General features: G+C 47.6%; 1 protein-coding gene across 1 annotated transcript in view; it reads left to right on the top strand.

The window, feature by feature from the left end:
• The first annotated feature begins 2 nt into the window (after nt 1-2).
• ACER1 (alkaline ceramidase 1) overlaps nt 3-16052 on the top strand; it is a 22133-nt gene continuing 6083 nt past the window's right edge. The window contains exons 1-2 of the mRNA XM_006017527.2: nt 3-95; nt 14226-14340. Coding sequence (XP_006017589.1) covers nt 3-95; nt 14226-14340 — 208 coding nt within the window. The remainder of the gene's footprint in view (nt 96-14225; nt 14341-16052) is intronic.

Below are 16052 nucleotides of genomic sequence, written 5' to 3'. Positions count from 1 at the left end.
GAATGCCATGCATATTTTCCTACCTCAGCGCAGAAGTGGACTGGTGTGAAGGCAACTTTGAGCACTCGCGGTCCATTGCGGAGTACTACAACACGGTGAGTGTGCAGCTGCTTCCTCGCACATGGGGGGCGTGGGGCAAATGCTGCTGACTGCTTCTGTTGGGGGAACCAGCTCACGGAGCTGGGATAGACCAAGCCTTCTCAGAAGTGGGCTTGTGTTTTTGCCATCTCCAAGGACCCTTGAATTTTGTTGCCTGGCTGCGGGTCCCTTGCTGGGTGGGAGGTTTCTTGCCTATAGAAGTAAATTGGTAATAGCCTTGACTGCTGTCAGCAGGTGTGGGACAGGTTCCCTGTGAGCTCTGTCGATGCTCCTTTACCCAGAGTGGTAAAAATCCTGATATTCCAGTCCTGCAGCTTTCCTGCCATGTACGATGTATCCACAGCAAGGCTTATACAGCAGATATATGCACAGGAAAGGCAAAGCTCAGAGCTGAAACGTCTCACTCTGTGCTTGCTCTATGTCAGGATTTGAACCCAGCACTAAGAAAGAGTGAGAAAGCAGTGATAGAGTAACCTTTGTTTCAAAATGCTTCCTCCTTGTCCCAGCAGTTTGGAGCTGGATTAGACACAGTGAGTGTACCTTACTACGGAGCTAATTAGCTCCACAGTAAAGCATCACTGTCTACATGTGCGCCCATACTAGGTCGCAGTAAATTAATTAACTCCGCTGTAAGATAGTACTGTCCTGGACAACAAATCCTACAGCGGAATAGTTACCTACACCAAAACGTATGTGAAGATGGTGACCAGAGCTGGCGGGGGCACAAGGGTGCTACGACTGCTGGCTAGCCCCGCACTGCATCACCCTCGTGCTCCAGCCAGCTCCTCCGCAACATGTTGAGCCAGGGCAGAGCAGCCCCAGGCCGGCAGGCTGATGCCGTGGGCCTCCTGCCAGCCGAGGCCACTCCGTCCTGGCTCAATGTGCTGTGATCCTGGGCACACAAGTAAATACTGCACCCAGGAGCAATAAACTCTTGTGCGAACTGTGCCAAAGTTTATTGTTACATGCTAACTGCACATGTAGATGCACCTAATGCATGTGGATTTATGTCCCTTCAACAGCTCTCACTCCTGAACTTCTCAACACCCATAAAAGTGCCTCCTTGGTTTTTTATACTGCCTGATTTTAAGAATTGCCTTTTAGTTGCCTCAGCACAGTACAGGGGAACCTGCAGGACCAGATGCCTATCAGCGTCTCTTCTGCTGCTAGGCCTATTCAGTTAGGGCACTAACTCAAAACATGCCAGCCTCGGTGGGGGGAAGATCCCACGCTACAGCAAGCAGGCACAGGTGCTGCTGACAGCAAAGGGCATTGCACCAAGGCTGAATTCAGTCCAGGCAGAACTCCAGATTGGTGCAAATTGCTTCCCTTTTATACACTCCCCCCCCGCAAAACTGTCGCAACTGCTGCAAGTTATGCTAAATGATGCAACCACTTGGGACCCCTTCCGATCACGAAGCCCCTGAGTGTGTAACCTGCCCTGCCATTCTCAGTGCATTACTGCTGGATGGATCTCATGAGAACAGACGGGGAGATGTTGGGGCAGATACTAACATCTGCACACACAGACCTGCTTTTTAAAACGTGACTAGTTACTTTGGGACGTCAATCTTTAGGAGCCCAGCCAGAGACGCTCCACAATGGCTAGAGTTCCTGAAAGCGCAGAGGAATCCACTGTCTGTAACTCAGGTGGGCATCTCCAGGTGGGCACAAGTCCTCCTGAAAAGCCTTGGCCCTAAATCCATACTTAAGCACCTAAATAAATGGAAAGGTGGCATTTTCAGAAGCCATTTTCCAAAGAATGTGGGTCTTTAAGGGAAGATTTTCAAGGATATTCAGGCTCCTAAAATGAAAATAGGAGCCTGAGGACCTCACTCCACTTAGACCCATTCAAAAATCTTACATATCTTTGAAAGTCTGACTTATAGGAGCTCACATCCCTTTAGCCTTCAATGGGATATGTTCATGAGTGCCCAAATCACTTTTGGAAATGTAACTAAGGTTTCTAGATTAGGAGTTTGGGACAATTTAGCGTCAAAGGATTAGCACCCGTACTTTTAGATTATAGCCAGCATTATGAAGCTAACTAGGTTGAGTACAATTCCTTCTAGCCAGGACTCCTGCACCAACTTACCCCTTGCAGGAGAGGAGAACAACTGAAACGAAGAGTGAAAACAGATTACGCCGATGGGTAAACGGCATGGAGTTTCTTTGGGGGATTAAGTGATTGTTTCTCTCTAACTGAACACAACGCACTTGCTCCCAGTGAGGGAAAGGGCTTTTTTTTCTGGTTCTGGCACTGATCTCACTCACTCCAGTTTTTCTGCAGTTGAGTCACTCTGGACCTAGGTGATTTTGATCTAAAACATCCCAAGCCAAGAAAAGTTCCATGAGGCATGTGTTTAAGGGTGAATTTAATCCCTATGAAGGGTGAATTTAATCCCTCTGGATTGAAGTACATCTGCAAGCACTGTCCTGTTTGGGAATGGATTTAGATAATTTCAGACCTGCTCATCTGTATTTGATCCTCCCACCCAGGCATATAGGCTGGCTCCTGGCCTCTGGGCATTTACAGCTAATCCATGGAAGTCAATGGGAGTGAGACTATTCAGGCCTGTGGCCAGAGGAGAATCAAGTCCATTCTTTTCATTTCTACACGTCTGTCCGTCCGTCCCCCCCGGTCAACTGCCCGTATTTTCACTTTTAAAACCACCCCCTATGCCCGTCCCTAAGAGCTCCTTTCTACTGGGCCCTGATATCAAGATATAACACTTCCAGACCTTGTCCCAGCAAACATCCCCACACCCACACACTCCTGCTCTCTCCGAGGAGAATGCGATTACAGCACTCACTCATGCGATGCACCATTCAGCAGACTGCATCATTTATCTCATGCTCTCCAACGGGCAAACCTAGGAGTCGCTGCTACAGGTGGCTGCTGCCAGGCCACTAGTGGCAAATACTGCACTGACTGATTTTTGTAGCACCTTCCTGAGATGCAAATCCTTTTGCTTGTGGATCAGACACTGCCATTTACAGTCCTCTGAGAAGCAAACTGTGGTCTCAGACCGGTTCAGCTGGGCCCTAGTGAGAAGCATTGCTTTCTATGGAAGTAGTGTCTGGATCATGCTGAAATGCATTCCCCATGCAGAGCGCATTGCGCTCCTCTGCTCCTGAGATGACAAATACCTGTATCGCTGGGGTGCGGCCTGCCTCCAAAAGAAGCAGTGGCATTCAGCTGGCCAGGCAAACTTTCCTAGAAACTGCTATGTCTAAGTGCCCAGAGACTGCACTCGAGTAACCAAGGGTGGGGATCGGTTAAAGGGGCAAACACATTCCTCAAGATCAACTGCTGTCACCATTCTCCCACCGGTACCCAAGTCTTATGCAGGTGCAGTTTTCACTTCCTGAGCCCTCTTCTGTGTCAAATGCAAAGGGCTGGGCTGGCCCCGTGAACAGGCTCAGGGCATGGGGCCCAGGCTGAGACTCACAGAAATCCCTGCTTCCTCTCTCCTCCATACAGCACATCAGCTGCACCAGCTCTTGCCATGGCACAGCTGAATTGCCCTTCCCTTCTGGCCATTGCGCTGGAGATTGGGACCAGATCCAGGGAACCACCCATGGGAGGGACAGTAACATCTGCGACCTGTAATGGGAGTCAGCCCCACAGGGAAGTTAACCACGTTTTACAGCCCTATACTTACTTATTAGAGCTATGCGCCACCTTTCCTGATGAAGACTTACAGAAGAAAACAAATAGCTTGTAAAACAAAAGGAAGCAGAGAACAAAACAACTTCTACAAGCCGACAGAGTCTTCAAATAAATTATAAGCCAAACCGCCTAAACAGCATGCTAGCTCAGCCTTGCTTGCTAAATGCCTGCCCAACTAGGAAGGTCTTACAAAACTTCTGGACCATGTCCAGGTCTGGGGCCCAATGGGCCTAAAAGGGAAAGGATTTCCAGAGCTTAGGGGTGGCTACCCAGGACAACCTCCTACATATCTTTCCCAGGTGAACTGGATGCATTGATGGCACTTGCAAGAGTTTGCTCTTGAGGTTCACCATTGAGGAAGGCAGAAATCCAGGCTACAGAAGCAGTGTCCCGGAGTTGTCTGTGGTAGCATTCATTCACTGCATTTCTTACCCTGGGACAGTAGTATTCAGCACGCATGGGCCTAATCCACAGCTTGTGGGTGTCAGTGGGAATCTTCCTATTGACTTCTACAGACTTTGGCTCAGGTCCTGCGTGATTCATTTAAACTGGAGGATTAGTCTGTTCCAGCTCACGGCTGGCGAGCTCTGCATGCTTGTCATTCAGTCGCTGGTTGGACAAGATGCTGGATATTTTGCTGAATCCTTTGGGCGTGTGCACACAATAGAAACAGCGAACAATAGTCCCTGGTGATGCATTCATAGATTGTGACCATTAATGGTGTCCTAACCAGTGCTGGTAACCTGATGAGGTGCTGAAGTTACAGAAGGTGTTGTGGGGGGGTAGAGGAAGGGGAGCAAGGCATACCTTTGGGCTCCAACACAAAAGTTGCTAGCATCAGGCTCTAAAGGGAACTTCAAGGATTCTCTCCCCACTGCAGAGCCCTTTATAGCCTATTTTTTGCAGCTTATTCTATGTCTTGAACTTTTCATTGTGTTCCTATCTCCCCAACTCCCTCCGCCAAATCATCTGGGATAACCTTAGTTAGATCCTAGTATAACTAGCTTGGGTGTTGACATGACTTTGTGGCTGGCCCAGATGACCCTGCAGATCCCTTTCAACCCAGTGATTCTGTGACTTAGTCCCCTGTGGAATAGATAACCTCCTCATCCTCCCCAGAGTTAGCTTGCTTTGTCCTTCACAAAGATCATCAGCCTGGCCCCCTACACGCTGTGCCATCATTTATGTCGGTACAGAGTGAATGTAAACTGCCCTTAAATCAGCAAGGCAGCAGTTTATGCCTGCTTTGCACTTGTGTAAATGAGGGCAGCAGCGAATCAGGCCTTTTCTCTTTATTTCTCTGCTTTCTATCGCAATTGGCTCCATGAAGATTGAGGATGTTTTCTATTAAGCTTTCCCCCGCCGCATCTGGTTCCCTGCCATTGTGGTTTGGAGCTGATCATTCAGGATTTTAGCAGCATTTTTGCTGCTAAAATGTTTTGCTTTGTCTTCTTATCAGCCAGTGCAGTTATGTCTACTTCAGATACACCAGTTGTGCCTTATTCTTGTGTTTAAGAGACATCATAAACCAGGGGTGGCTAAAATGCAACTTGCAAGCCACATGTAGTTTAAAGGCAGCCCTGAAGAAAGTAGTAGTAACAGCAAAACATTCCTTTTCTCCTCTGCATTTATTACTTTGTATTTCTAATTTTCTTCCTTTCTTGCTTATTATTTGTTCTAAGAAGTTGCTTAACAACAAATTCTTCTCTGTGCTGGGGCCCTGTGCACACATCATTGACTCTGGGGCATGCACATCTCAAAAGTGCTGTGCCCTATGGCTCTTGGCCATGTTTAGCTGCAAACCAAAATCTTGACTGGTTAGGAAGTTTGGCCCCCCCTGCCACAGAGCAAGGCAGTGACAGTTTTCTCTTTTAAGGCAGTGGTTTGCAAGCTTTTTTTGTACCAGGACCCATTTGTAAACACCAATGGCCAGTCCCAACCCAGTGCCCTGCATGCTTGACCCATGACCCCCTGCCCCCAGGCCCCAGCCCCTCCGTGTGGGGGGCAGAGGGGGCCCAAGCAATCCCTTGCAGGCTGGAGCTCTACTTTTGGGTGTTCTAAGGCATTTTCCTTCATGCCACCTTTGTTCTCTATTTTGCAAGTACCCATAGAAATAATCTCTCTAAACAGTCTTAATCTCATCCATAATTAAACTCAAAGCAAGAACATTTATGATTATGAGTAACCCAACAAGTGCACTTCTCTCGAGACCCAAATTTGTTGCCTGATCTTGTCTTGTGTTAAGTCACGGAGGAGTCTCTGTTCTCACAGGTCTGAGCTCTGCCCACCAGAGCACATCACTGCCTATTATTATAAACACAATCCACGATCCTATTATTATAAACACGAATTAATCACGATCAATCGCTACTCTTAATTGCAGTACCACAGTGCATCATCATCCTACCGGCAAATCAGTATATCCAAAGGGACAACTGTAAGGTTATGTAGGTGGATACGTGGAAAACAAAGTGAAAGGGCAGTAGAGAAACCAATCAGAGGTTGGTGACTGATGAGTCACTTGGGTGTGTACATGTATATACACACATATAGAGAGCAGTATTTGGAAGGTTTGTAATTGGTTTCAGTGGGAGAGAAACTGGGACAAAAACCATGCAAAATTCAAGGCAAGGAACCTTGGCACCGGTTGTTCTGGTCTCAATCATAGTGGCAGATAGAGCTATGGCCTAGACTTAGAGGGATTTTCAAATGGTGCCTTGTTTCCAAGCTTCTCCGAAAGCACTAAGTACATTGCCAATCTAGCAAAGCACTTTAAGCAGATGCCAATCAGTCCATTAGGTGGGTCTGCCCCCTGCCTCAGTGCCCACCCATCAGTCCCATCAGTGAGGAGGGAATCAGCAGAGAGCCTGGCAGATCCCATGCTGTAGTCCCTGTAATCTTTCACCCAACTCCCAGATATCTCAGCTGCAGTGGAGCTGCCTGGCTGTTTCTGGGACTGCCCTTCAGGGGAGATTTGCAGTCCAGGGTGGACAGGGGCACAGAAAGATGACCGGGCTGGTGGAGGTGTTATTTTGTCAATGGATTCTCCTTTGGGCTCGTGTGGGAGGAATGCCTGTGTTGCTTTTTGCACTTGATCCATTCAAACAGGCAAATTGATTTGGATCAAAATTTAATTGTCTCTGCTTCAGCCCCAGCATGGAAAATTTCAGCACAAAAGGAACTTGTTTGGGAAGTATGAGCAGCTGGAAAGGGGAGTTAGGGCTGGAATTGGAGCTTGACTGCAGAGCAGGGATCTCCCATGCCAGCCAGTATACTCAGAGCCTGAAGCAACTGGCCTTGCAGCTGTCAGTGGGTTATCTCCCAAGGACAGCCGGCTAGCAGGGCCACTGGACTACTAAGTCTGCACTCAGAGAAGAAGACGCCACTGTGATTGCAGATCTGCTAAGGTCCAGGACCTGACTGGAATCACACAGGTATAATCATCACCAGCAACACAGTGGAGCCAAAAAACCTATGTCCACCTACTGAACTTCTTTCCACACATGGTGTGTTCATCCATGGCTGCAGCTGCATGTCTCTCTAGGTGCCTTTTCTATTAGCAGACTTCATGAGCAGTGACCTGGCTTCTGTTTCTGACCCTGCCACTGGTCCTAGGCAGGCCCCTTCCCTCCCACCCCTCATCCGTCTGGACTGTAAGCCCTCGGCAACACAGATCATCTCACTATGCATCTGGTCTGTGCAGTTCTAGCTGTAGTTAGGGCTCGTAGGTGCTAGTGTGACGATAACGAGACTACAGACCCAACCATCACACTGTGGAGTAGCAACTTGTAGGGAATTGCAAGAGGGCTTTATCAAGTCCAAGGGCACTGAGGGAGGAAAGGGCCTGCCTCCCTGAGAATCGTCCCCTTTCCATCACACGTTCTCACAATGTAGGCCTGGGTGCATGGCCCCATCATGTGTCTCTCTCAGCTGAACAAAGTCATCAGATGACATCTGAACTAGTTCGGCCATCTGTTCAGTCCCAGTACCTCTACTCGGCTTGGAAATCTCTGGCTGTGGCTTATTCTTACCACCCAGAATACCATGCATTTAGATGGGTGCTCTAACAGACCTAATCAGGACTCATGGTAGAGGTGAGATCTTTTATTAGACCAACTAGATTTTTGCACACACACAAAAAAAAGTTCTTTAATTGCAAGCTTTCGGGCACAAACACCCTTCATCAGACATAGGAGAAAAGATTGTAACCTGGATGCATGGCAAGCCAAAAGCTCATACACCAGGTCTAGTCTCTTGTTACACCAAACTGTCTTCCAGGAACTTGGTATTCTGGTCTGGGCAGCCTCTCTGGCATCTGCTCCTGTGGTTAGCTGCCAAGCCCCTGTAGGCTCCAATGTCAGGCAAGTCTGGTTCCCAGCCCAATAGGACCTAGTGAGCAAACATCTTACTCCCAAACTTGAGGAGCCTCCATAAACCCCCACATTAAGCTAACTATGCCTAAGCTGCTATTGTGACAGAATTGTTCTGCGACTTTGGAGTACACAGTAGCCAAAAAGAAAAAAAAATCCCCCATCTGCCTTCTGGACAAAGGCTATATTCTGTACTTATCACCAATTTAGAAACCTGTTCAGTTTGCCACCAAGTCAAGTCCTGCTCTGAGTTCCAGCCCGAAAAAACTAGCAATGAACTGAAACGCATATGGTAGCAAGATTTCAAAAGCACCCGAGGAAGTTAAATACTCTGCTTCCACTAATTTCCAATGGGCGCTTTTCAAAACTCCACCCAAAGCGATTAATCTTCATGCTATTAGATAGCCATAAAAGTAAACCCTCTGTGGGCCATTGCTGTTGTAGCAACAGGGATATCGAATGATTGTGAATGGGGAGAGAGATGCTCAGGAGAGAGCCTCACGAGGGAAATGTGGTGCCCACTGTGAAGTCAGAGGCATCCTGTGAGAACAGAAAAATGTGTTGAGGCAACCAGTAATGCCCATGAAACCCAATAGGGATTTGCCAGAGAAACAGAGCCTCCTTTTGCAATGCGTGTTGGGTTCAGAGGATGCCAGCTGAAACAGCCACCGGCAAAAAACAAGCCATGGGTATGCCGAACAGTGGGACGCAGGCATCATTTGGATGCACCTTCCGGTTCCTCTGAAAGCAACTATAGCAAAAGATGGATTCAAAGGATGGGCTTAACAACTGTAGTCTGAGTCCAGCATCGCAGAGCCTGGCTGGGGCCTAATGCTAAGCATTGCCTGGTAGTTCTCCCTGCTGCTTCTAATATTTTCACCGGACGACAATCTTTCTCATGCAGAATGAATTCAGGGTCAGTAAACAGCCATGGCCAAAGCCACATAGGTTGCCAGGTCTTTGCAAGACTCCCCATACCCATGTCTGTACTCCAACCTTCAGTGTGCCCTTATACTTCAGTCCTAGGCCCTCCTCAGATAGCTTTCCTAAAGCATAAAGCTCTGCGAACGCAGCATACTTTACTACTCCAGTCCAAGTTCTCTCCTAAATAGAAACAGAGAAGCCTGTCAAATAATGTGACATGGACAAGACCTAAAACTCACTCATTGTCCCCTGGGAGCTGGGCCTTTGTGTGAACTGCAGAGCTAGAAAGCCAATGAGATGGTTCACTCTTACACGTGAATTCCTGTTGCCGTCTGTGCACAGACTGCATGGCTGATTTCTACTTTCCTTAGAGTCCAGAGGAGATGGTTGCAAGCTGGTATCTCGACCTGCTTAAACTGGCCATGATTAAGTTGAGGCTGGAAATTAGAAGGAGGTTCCCAACTATTTGAGCAAAGAGGTTCTGAAACAGCCTTCCAAAGTGGAGCAATAGGGGGAAAAATTAACTGCTTTTGATGGCACTCAATAAATTTATGGAAGGAATGGTATGACGTGGTACCTGCAATTAGAGGGGACTGGGCTAGGAGACTGGAGAGATTTTTCCAGTTCTGTCTCTTTATGTTCCTACTAGATGCAATGTTATGGAGTCCCAGCATTTAGCCATCAAACTTCAGTGCCCTGGAGTCACTTACAGGTTCCTAAAATCGCTTGAATTTAATCATCGCATTTTCCAGTCTGGCATACTGCACCTAATTATACCTTTTCTTTAATATCTGGATTGTTGTACTCTGTCTACTGTACTAATTAAATGCTAATGTTGAAATCAAGTCAGTAAAAGATGCTGATGCGATGCACATAGCAGCAAGGGTTACACCTGTGTGTGAAATCTCTAGCATCTGCTTTTCCTAACTCTGGTTTGCTGAGCTGTTAATTGAGCAACCAGCGATGCCATAAGATCATTCTTGCAATTTGCATTTTGCTGCACTTTCTATGTGCATTTTTGCTCCGTTGCTCCTTTGTGTTCTCCAAGAGCCTCTTTACTCAATTTTGAGGCATTTTTATTCACAGCCTATTTGTAATTTTATAGCTCTGGTTTGTTTTCTCCCTCTCTTTTGAGCTGTCTATCACTGATCACGGCAGCGGGACCAGAACTTCCCTTTGGTGGATGTGTCTGAACCTAAAAACTGAGTGATGGATAAGATTGCGCTGATTCTAGCCTTGGCTAAATTCCCAGACAAGAGTGGAAATACAGCTGGATTGGGCAATAAATATACCAAGAACAGGCATCTCTCCTTGGCCTGAAAGATGCTATGAAGAAAAGCATTAGCTTGTCTCCCCACAGGCTTGATGAGGTTCAAGACCAACCCGCTGCAATTAAGAGAGCAGCCTCGGTTGTGTATCATGTGGCTGATGTGTAAACTGAACATATTAGGGTGTGTAGCATACATATAACTACTTAAGTGTAGACTCAAGCCCTCTTATTATCCACTTAGGGCCCTTTGGACCTCACAAGTCAAACAACGTTTGCACATGAGGGCCCAGATGGATGCAAGGAGTTGCTTAATACAGACCTGATCATAGGAACTGAGCCCAAGTTAGCACCTACATGGGAACAAAAGGAAGGACCATGGTGGTGAGGTTACGAGTAATCTCAGAGCGTAAGGGATGCTAGATTCAAAACTAAGCTGTGCTCCCCACTTCCCCTTCCCTGCAAAATAAGTGCTACTTTTCATGAGATCCACTTGTACTCAGGGTATTTGTTCTTGCCTCCTCGCTCATCCTAACATCCTCCCTTCCCCTAGCAGCTTCAGGTGGACCCCGATTCCTTTTGCTCTAAAACAGTGGTTCTCAACTGTTTTAGACTCAAGGCACCCTTCAATAAATGCCCATTTTTATCTTTCACATCTTTTTTTTTTTTTTACAATAAAAAAAAATAATTGAGAAATTCTTCTCTTGTGAAGTATCCTGAAAGACCACAATAGGCCAGAATGTTTTAGACACTATGGATTCCTATTTGAAATCTCTAGGTTTAGCTAAACAAGGTTCTTTGGATAAATCCAATATCTTTTTGATACTATTTGAGTTGGTTTAATAATAGTGGCGAAATGCACATCAGGGCTGAGAAAATGGCGGCAGCACGCTTTTGAACTATGGGTTTAGCTACTGAATCTTATGTAAGTGTTTGCATACCAAACAGTGCTAATAGCTGCACCCCAGGGCAGTGCTGTCGTCATCGAGCCTGGATCTTGCACCTGCATCTCTGGAGGTGTGGTACATCTTGTGCAGTGCGCTGGATGCCCTTGTGGAGGGTGTGGGGAGGTTAGGTGGCAGCTGCATGCTGGGATGGGTGCACGCCGAGCATCTGTCGCGGATGGGAGTGCCTGGTTGCTCGTGGGTTCACGCTTCTCACTGGGTGGCTACTCTCTCTCCAGTCTCTCGGTTCTGATCCTCGGGGGGAGTTTGCAGGGCACCTTTCCTGCACAGGCCTGCGGACTTCACTTTGTGGATCTGCTGGATGCAAGAAACCATGGACTAAATATAGATATTGGATTTATGGCACATTATAACCTACCTGCCATCAGATAACCTGTCTGCATTTTACCAGCTACATTTTATCACCTTCTCCCCCTTCCCTACCCACCATGCCTTTTCACACCTATTGTCTCCCATTCCTTTTGAACCTTACTGACATGCATTTGCATGTTCACAGACCTGTATTTTGCATTTTGGCTTCTATTCTACCTAGGACAGCACGTAAACACCAACAGACTTTCCTTACGCCTGAAGAAGGGTATTTGTGCCCCAAAGCTGGCAAAGAACAATTTTTCCATGAGTTTAGTTGGTCTAATAAAAGACAGCACGTCTACCCGAAGAACCTTATCTGCAATATAGTGCAACACCTTTAAGAGGATCTCATGGCACCCCAGGGTGCCATGGCTGGTTAGGAATCAGTTCGCTAAACCATTGTGGGACACTCCTGCATGTTCTTAAAGAGCTAAAATGTTTCACCCTAGAGGAGACAGCATTTCATTGGTAAGCTTCTGCAATGTGTTTAGGCTTGGGATGAAAAAGGCCAAGTCGAAATTCAGACAGACATTGCACATATGAGCATTTCCAGTTGGCATTTAGCGCTCTTTGGCTTAACTCAACAACAGTCCTGACTGGCTCTGGGACCACGTGAGGCAGTGTTAACCAAAAGGCCATGATGTTAAACCAAGTCTTGTTTGAGCCACTCCTGGCATAGATTGGTTTTCACTTTTGCAGGGGTTAAAAAGATGCTGTTAAGAGCACTGGGCTGTAATTTCCAAATGTGACTAAGGGCCCCTCTACAGCTAACATTTAGGCTGCAATTAATGTGTTAATCACAGCACAGATGGCAAGGGTGCTATATATGCCCCCAATTTAAAAGTGCCATAAAATGGAAAACCAGCCATAAAAGTGTTCCACTTATGATGTAGAACATTTTTATGGCTGGTTTGTATAGTGCCTTAAATCTAATGTGAAGCACATCCAGGGCTGGTGCTGACAATCAGCTCATTGCTGGCCCTGGCCCCAGGACCACACCAGGTTACATCAGGCTGCAATGCATTTGTACACACACTTGCGCCGCAGCACGGGGCACTTTTAAAAGATGCGCATCAGCGTGGAGAAAATGGCGGCACACTTTTGAACTAAAACACCTCGAAGGTACTTTCGTTCGAAAGCACGCCCCTGCCATTTTCTGCATGCTGACGCGCATTTTGCCACTCATACAACTGCACACGATGCAGCGCAGTGCGCATCAACTCACATGTGGACCTGCCGGATCTCCAGTGTGTTGTGGGATGAAAAGGTAGGTGTATAAATGCCCTGGCTCTTGACTTGGTGGTGCAGAGAGACCCTGGGATCACGATCCTGGGCTTTCCCTTTACTAACAAATAGAAAGGGCATGACTGGGATCTGACCCCTTATCCTAAAATTGCAAATGTAGCATGGAAGGGGTTGCACTTGTTGGGAACAGGGCTCAGATCCTCTGGCACCTTTAAAGAAACATGTGCCAGGGGCCAAAGGGATACAGACATTATTGATGGGAAGAGATGTGAATCAATATTCCTTGGCTAGCTTTCACCCTGGTCCAGCTCCTTTGCTGATAAAAGCTATTTCCAAACCTAATTTACCTTTTACCATTTGGGGATTTTTTTAGTCCTTCTCTAGAAGGAGCTGACCTCTTAGATGCATCCTGATCCTTTCTTGCTCTTTGTATGGTCACCTTACTGCCATGTCAAAGATAGGAAATTGAGGTCACAAGGGGGAAAGCAAGTTACCCAAAACCATTGCCTTGGGAATAGGACCCAGTATTTCTTCACTGCTTCCCCTGGATAGCTACAGCCTTGCTTGACATGAATCACATCAAGAGATCTTGATTAAACGCTGTTAGCAGAGTGCCTTGAAGGTACAGAATAATCCTGTTACGTAAATTTTAAGAGCATTAATTAAAAGTGCATCTTTCATCACGTAGTATTGACTCCCTGACTCTTGTGATACGTCAGTGTACCGGCTAATCCTACCTGTCTCCCTTCTTGCCTGGCTCCACAGCACTGCACCCTCAGCAAATGCCCCCTCCCCAGCAGGTTTACCAGCTGATTCACCTGTTCAAGTAAAACTCCTTAGTCCTCACCTCCCTGCCAATATGAACTGAATGCTACAGATGATACCAGGGGCATTGAAGGAGGAAGTCCAGGGATGAGGAGGGAGACAGGGATGGTCAGGGGCTGATGAGCTCTGGCCTTTCTGTTCATTTGCCCAGGTACAGGATCCAGTTGAAGTAAACTGGGCCAGACTCTGTCCTGTCACAGCCCCGCTGACTCCCTCCCTCTGCCCCAAAGACTGCTTCAGGCAGAGAGAAGGCAGCAGTCCTTACCTGCCACTGCCTCACAAGGGTAATTCTCCTGCCAGCTTCAGTCCTATTTGCTGCATGACACCTTTGCCTCCTGAATTTCAATCAATAGTAATATAGATTGGGTGACACCTATGGTTCAACAAAGGTAGGTACCCATTTTTCAGATGGGGAAACTGAGGCACAGAGCAGTGATCTGGCTTGTCCATTGACACCCAGGCCCCTTTTCCCTGTAAACTGAATGTGTTTGCTGTTTGTTTTTCAGATCAGCAATGTGAGTTTCTTCATCATTTCTCCTGTCCTGCTGTACCTGAATAACCAATATGTCCAGGAGCACAGAAAGCCTGTGTACTATCTCTCTGGCATGCTCTTATCAATAGGTACGTGGCAGGGTTATGGCAAGGCTCAACATAACCCAATTGCCTGCAGGTTTCAGTGGGACGAGAATGGACCTGCCGAGGAGGCAGACTTGACGCTGGGCTAAGCGCAGCACAGAAGGCGCAGCTTAGGGCAGGCAAAAGACAGGATTTGTAGCATCTCCGCTGGGGCCAGTGGCGCCAGGCAAAAGCTAAAGCAGACCTTTAGTGCTGCCTTCGCTGAGCTGCTGCTTTGCACTGGGAATCCTTGTAAGGAGAGTGCCACAAACACTGCCTACGCCTAAGCCAGTGGTTTGCAAGCTTTTTTGGACTTGAGGCACCCGTTGCTTGGGCGTGAGGCACCTTCCATAACTGTTGTGAATTGAGTGGCATCCAATTTCAGAAATCAATTTATGTATTACAATGCTTACCTCCTACCTGGGCCATGGAGGTGTGAGATCACCCAGGCAGGGACAGGCCTGAGCCTGGCTTTTCCGCTTAGTTTATTTGCTTATCTCCTCACATCTCATGGCATCCTTCAAAGGATTTGGCTGTACTCCAGCGTGCCCTGACACCATGGGTGAGAATTACTGGCTTAAGCCAAGCCTACGTTGATCCCAGGGTAAAGTCTCCTCCAGCCTCTGGCCACCCCTTTAGGTGCTCAAAAGGGCAGCCAGAACCCAGCCCAGGACATTATTCGCGAGCGCTAAATCTTCTCAGTTAAACTCTGGGAACCTGTCTGAATTGAGCCACTTTATTATTGACAACCACCTTCCACCCCCAAGGGAGGCTTGAGGGGGAGTCTCAGGTTGTTGGACTGGTTCAGGGACACAACCTACAGTTTCTGGATCTCTGACTATGGAGCAGAGATGCCTCTATCAGCTGCTCCATTCTGGTCCCCGCTGACTCTTGGATTCAAGAAGGCTCATAAGTAGGTGGGTAACTTGAAAGATCACTTCAATGGGATGGAGCCAGACTAACCACATACTCCAAGACCTACTTGAACCAGAGTCTAAATGTATATAAGAGTGAGCCCTCACCAGTAAATTGAAATTAGCTGCACATCAGGCTCATCTGCCTTGCAGGCATTCATGCTGACGTTCATGTAGGCGTTGCTGTAGACAGAGCCCAACCTCTTGGCTGCTCCTCACTGAGGACTGGGGTGGGAGGGAAAAAAGGGGTGGGGGGTGCAGGTTACTCTAGGAAGAAAGGAAAATACGCCTACACAGCAAGCTTAGCATGTTAGGCCGCGGCATCCTCAAAACAGGCTCGCGGCTCCACCCAAGCTGCCTTTCAAACTGGACGCAGTGTGGTTACACCCAGGCCTCATTGCTGACCAGCTAATTAGCACTGGGTGGGCTACTTGGCCCAGTCACCCATCCATGGCAAATGCACACCCAAAGCATGGTGTAGATGCACCTGCACCGTTCTGGTTTAGGAGGCAGAGTGCGTGAAGGAGTGCAGTGCGCTTGAGGCCACCGCGGCTGTCTGACACGGCAAGTTTGCTGGGTTTATCTGGAAATGGAAGTGACCCCCTCTATCCCATGCTGAGGCCAACTTACAAGCCTGCCTGGGTGGTGTGAACAGAGTTTAGTGCAAATGAGAATGAGGCTCAAAGGTACCATTTGCTGACTTACTGCCCACCTACAGCAGAGTGCCCTATGGAAAGGATACATCCAGCTGTCTGGTAGATGGGTGGTGCTGAACCCTGCCCTCTCTTACATGTCTGGCTGCTG

The sequence above is a fragment of the Alligator sinensis genome, unplaced genomic scaffold, assembly GCF_000455745.1.
Source record: "Alligator sinensis unplaced genomic scaffold, ASM45574v1 scaffold1295_1, whole genome shotgun sequence".
NCBI classification, from domain to species: Eukaryota; Metazoa; Chordata; order Crocodylia; family Alligatoridae; genus Alligator; species Alligator sinensis.
This window is presented reverse-complemented; position numbering and strand designations above follow the sequence as displayed.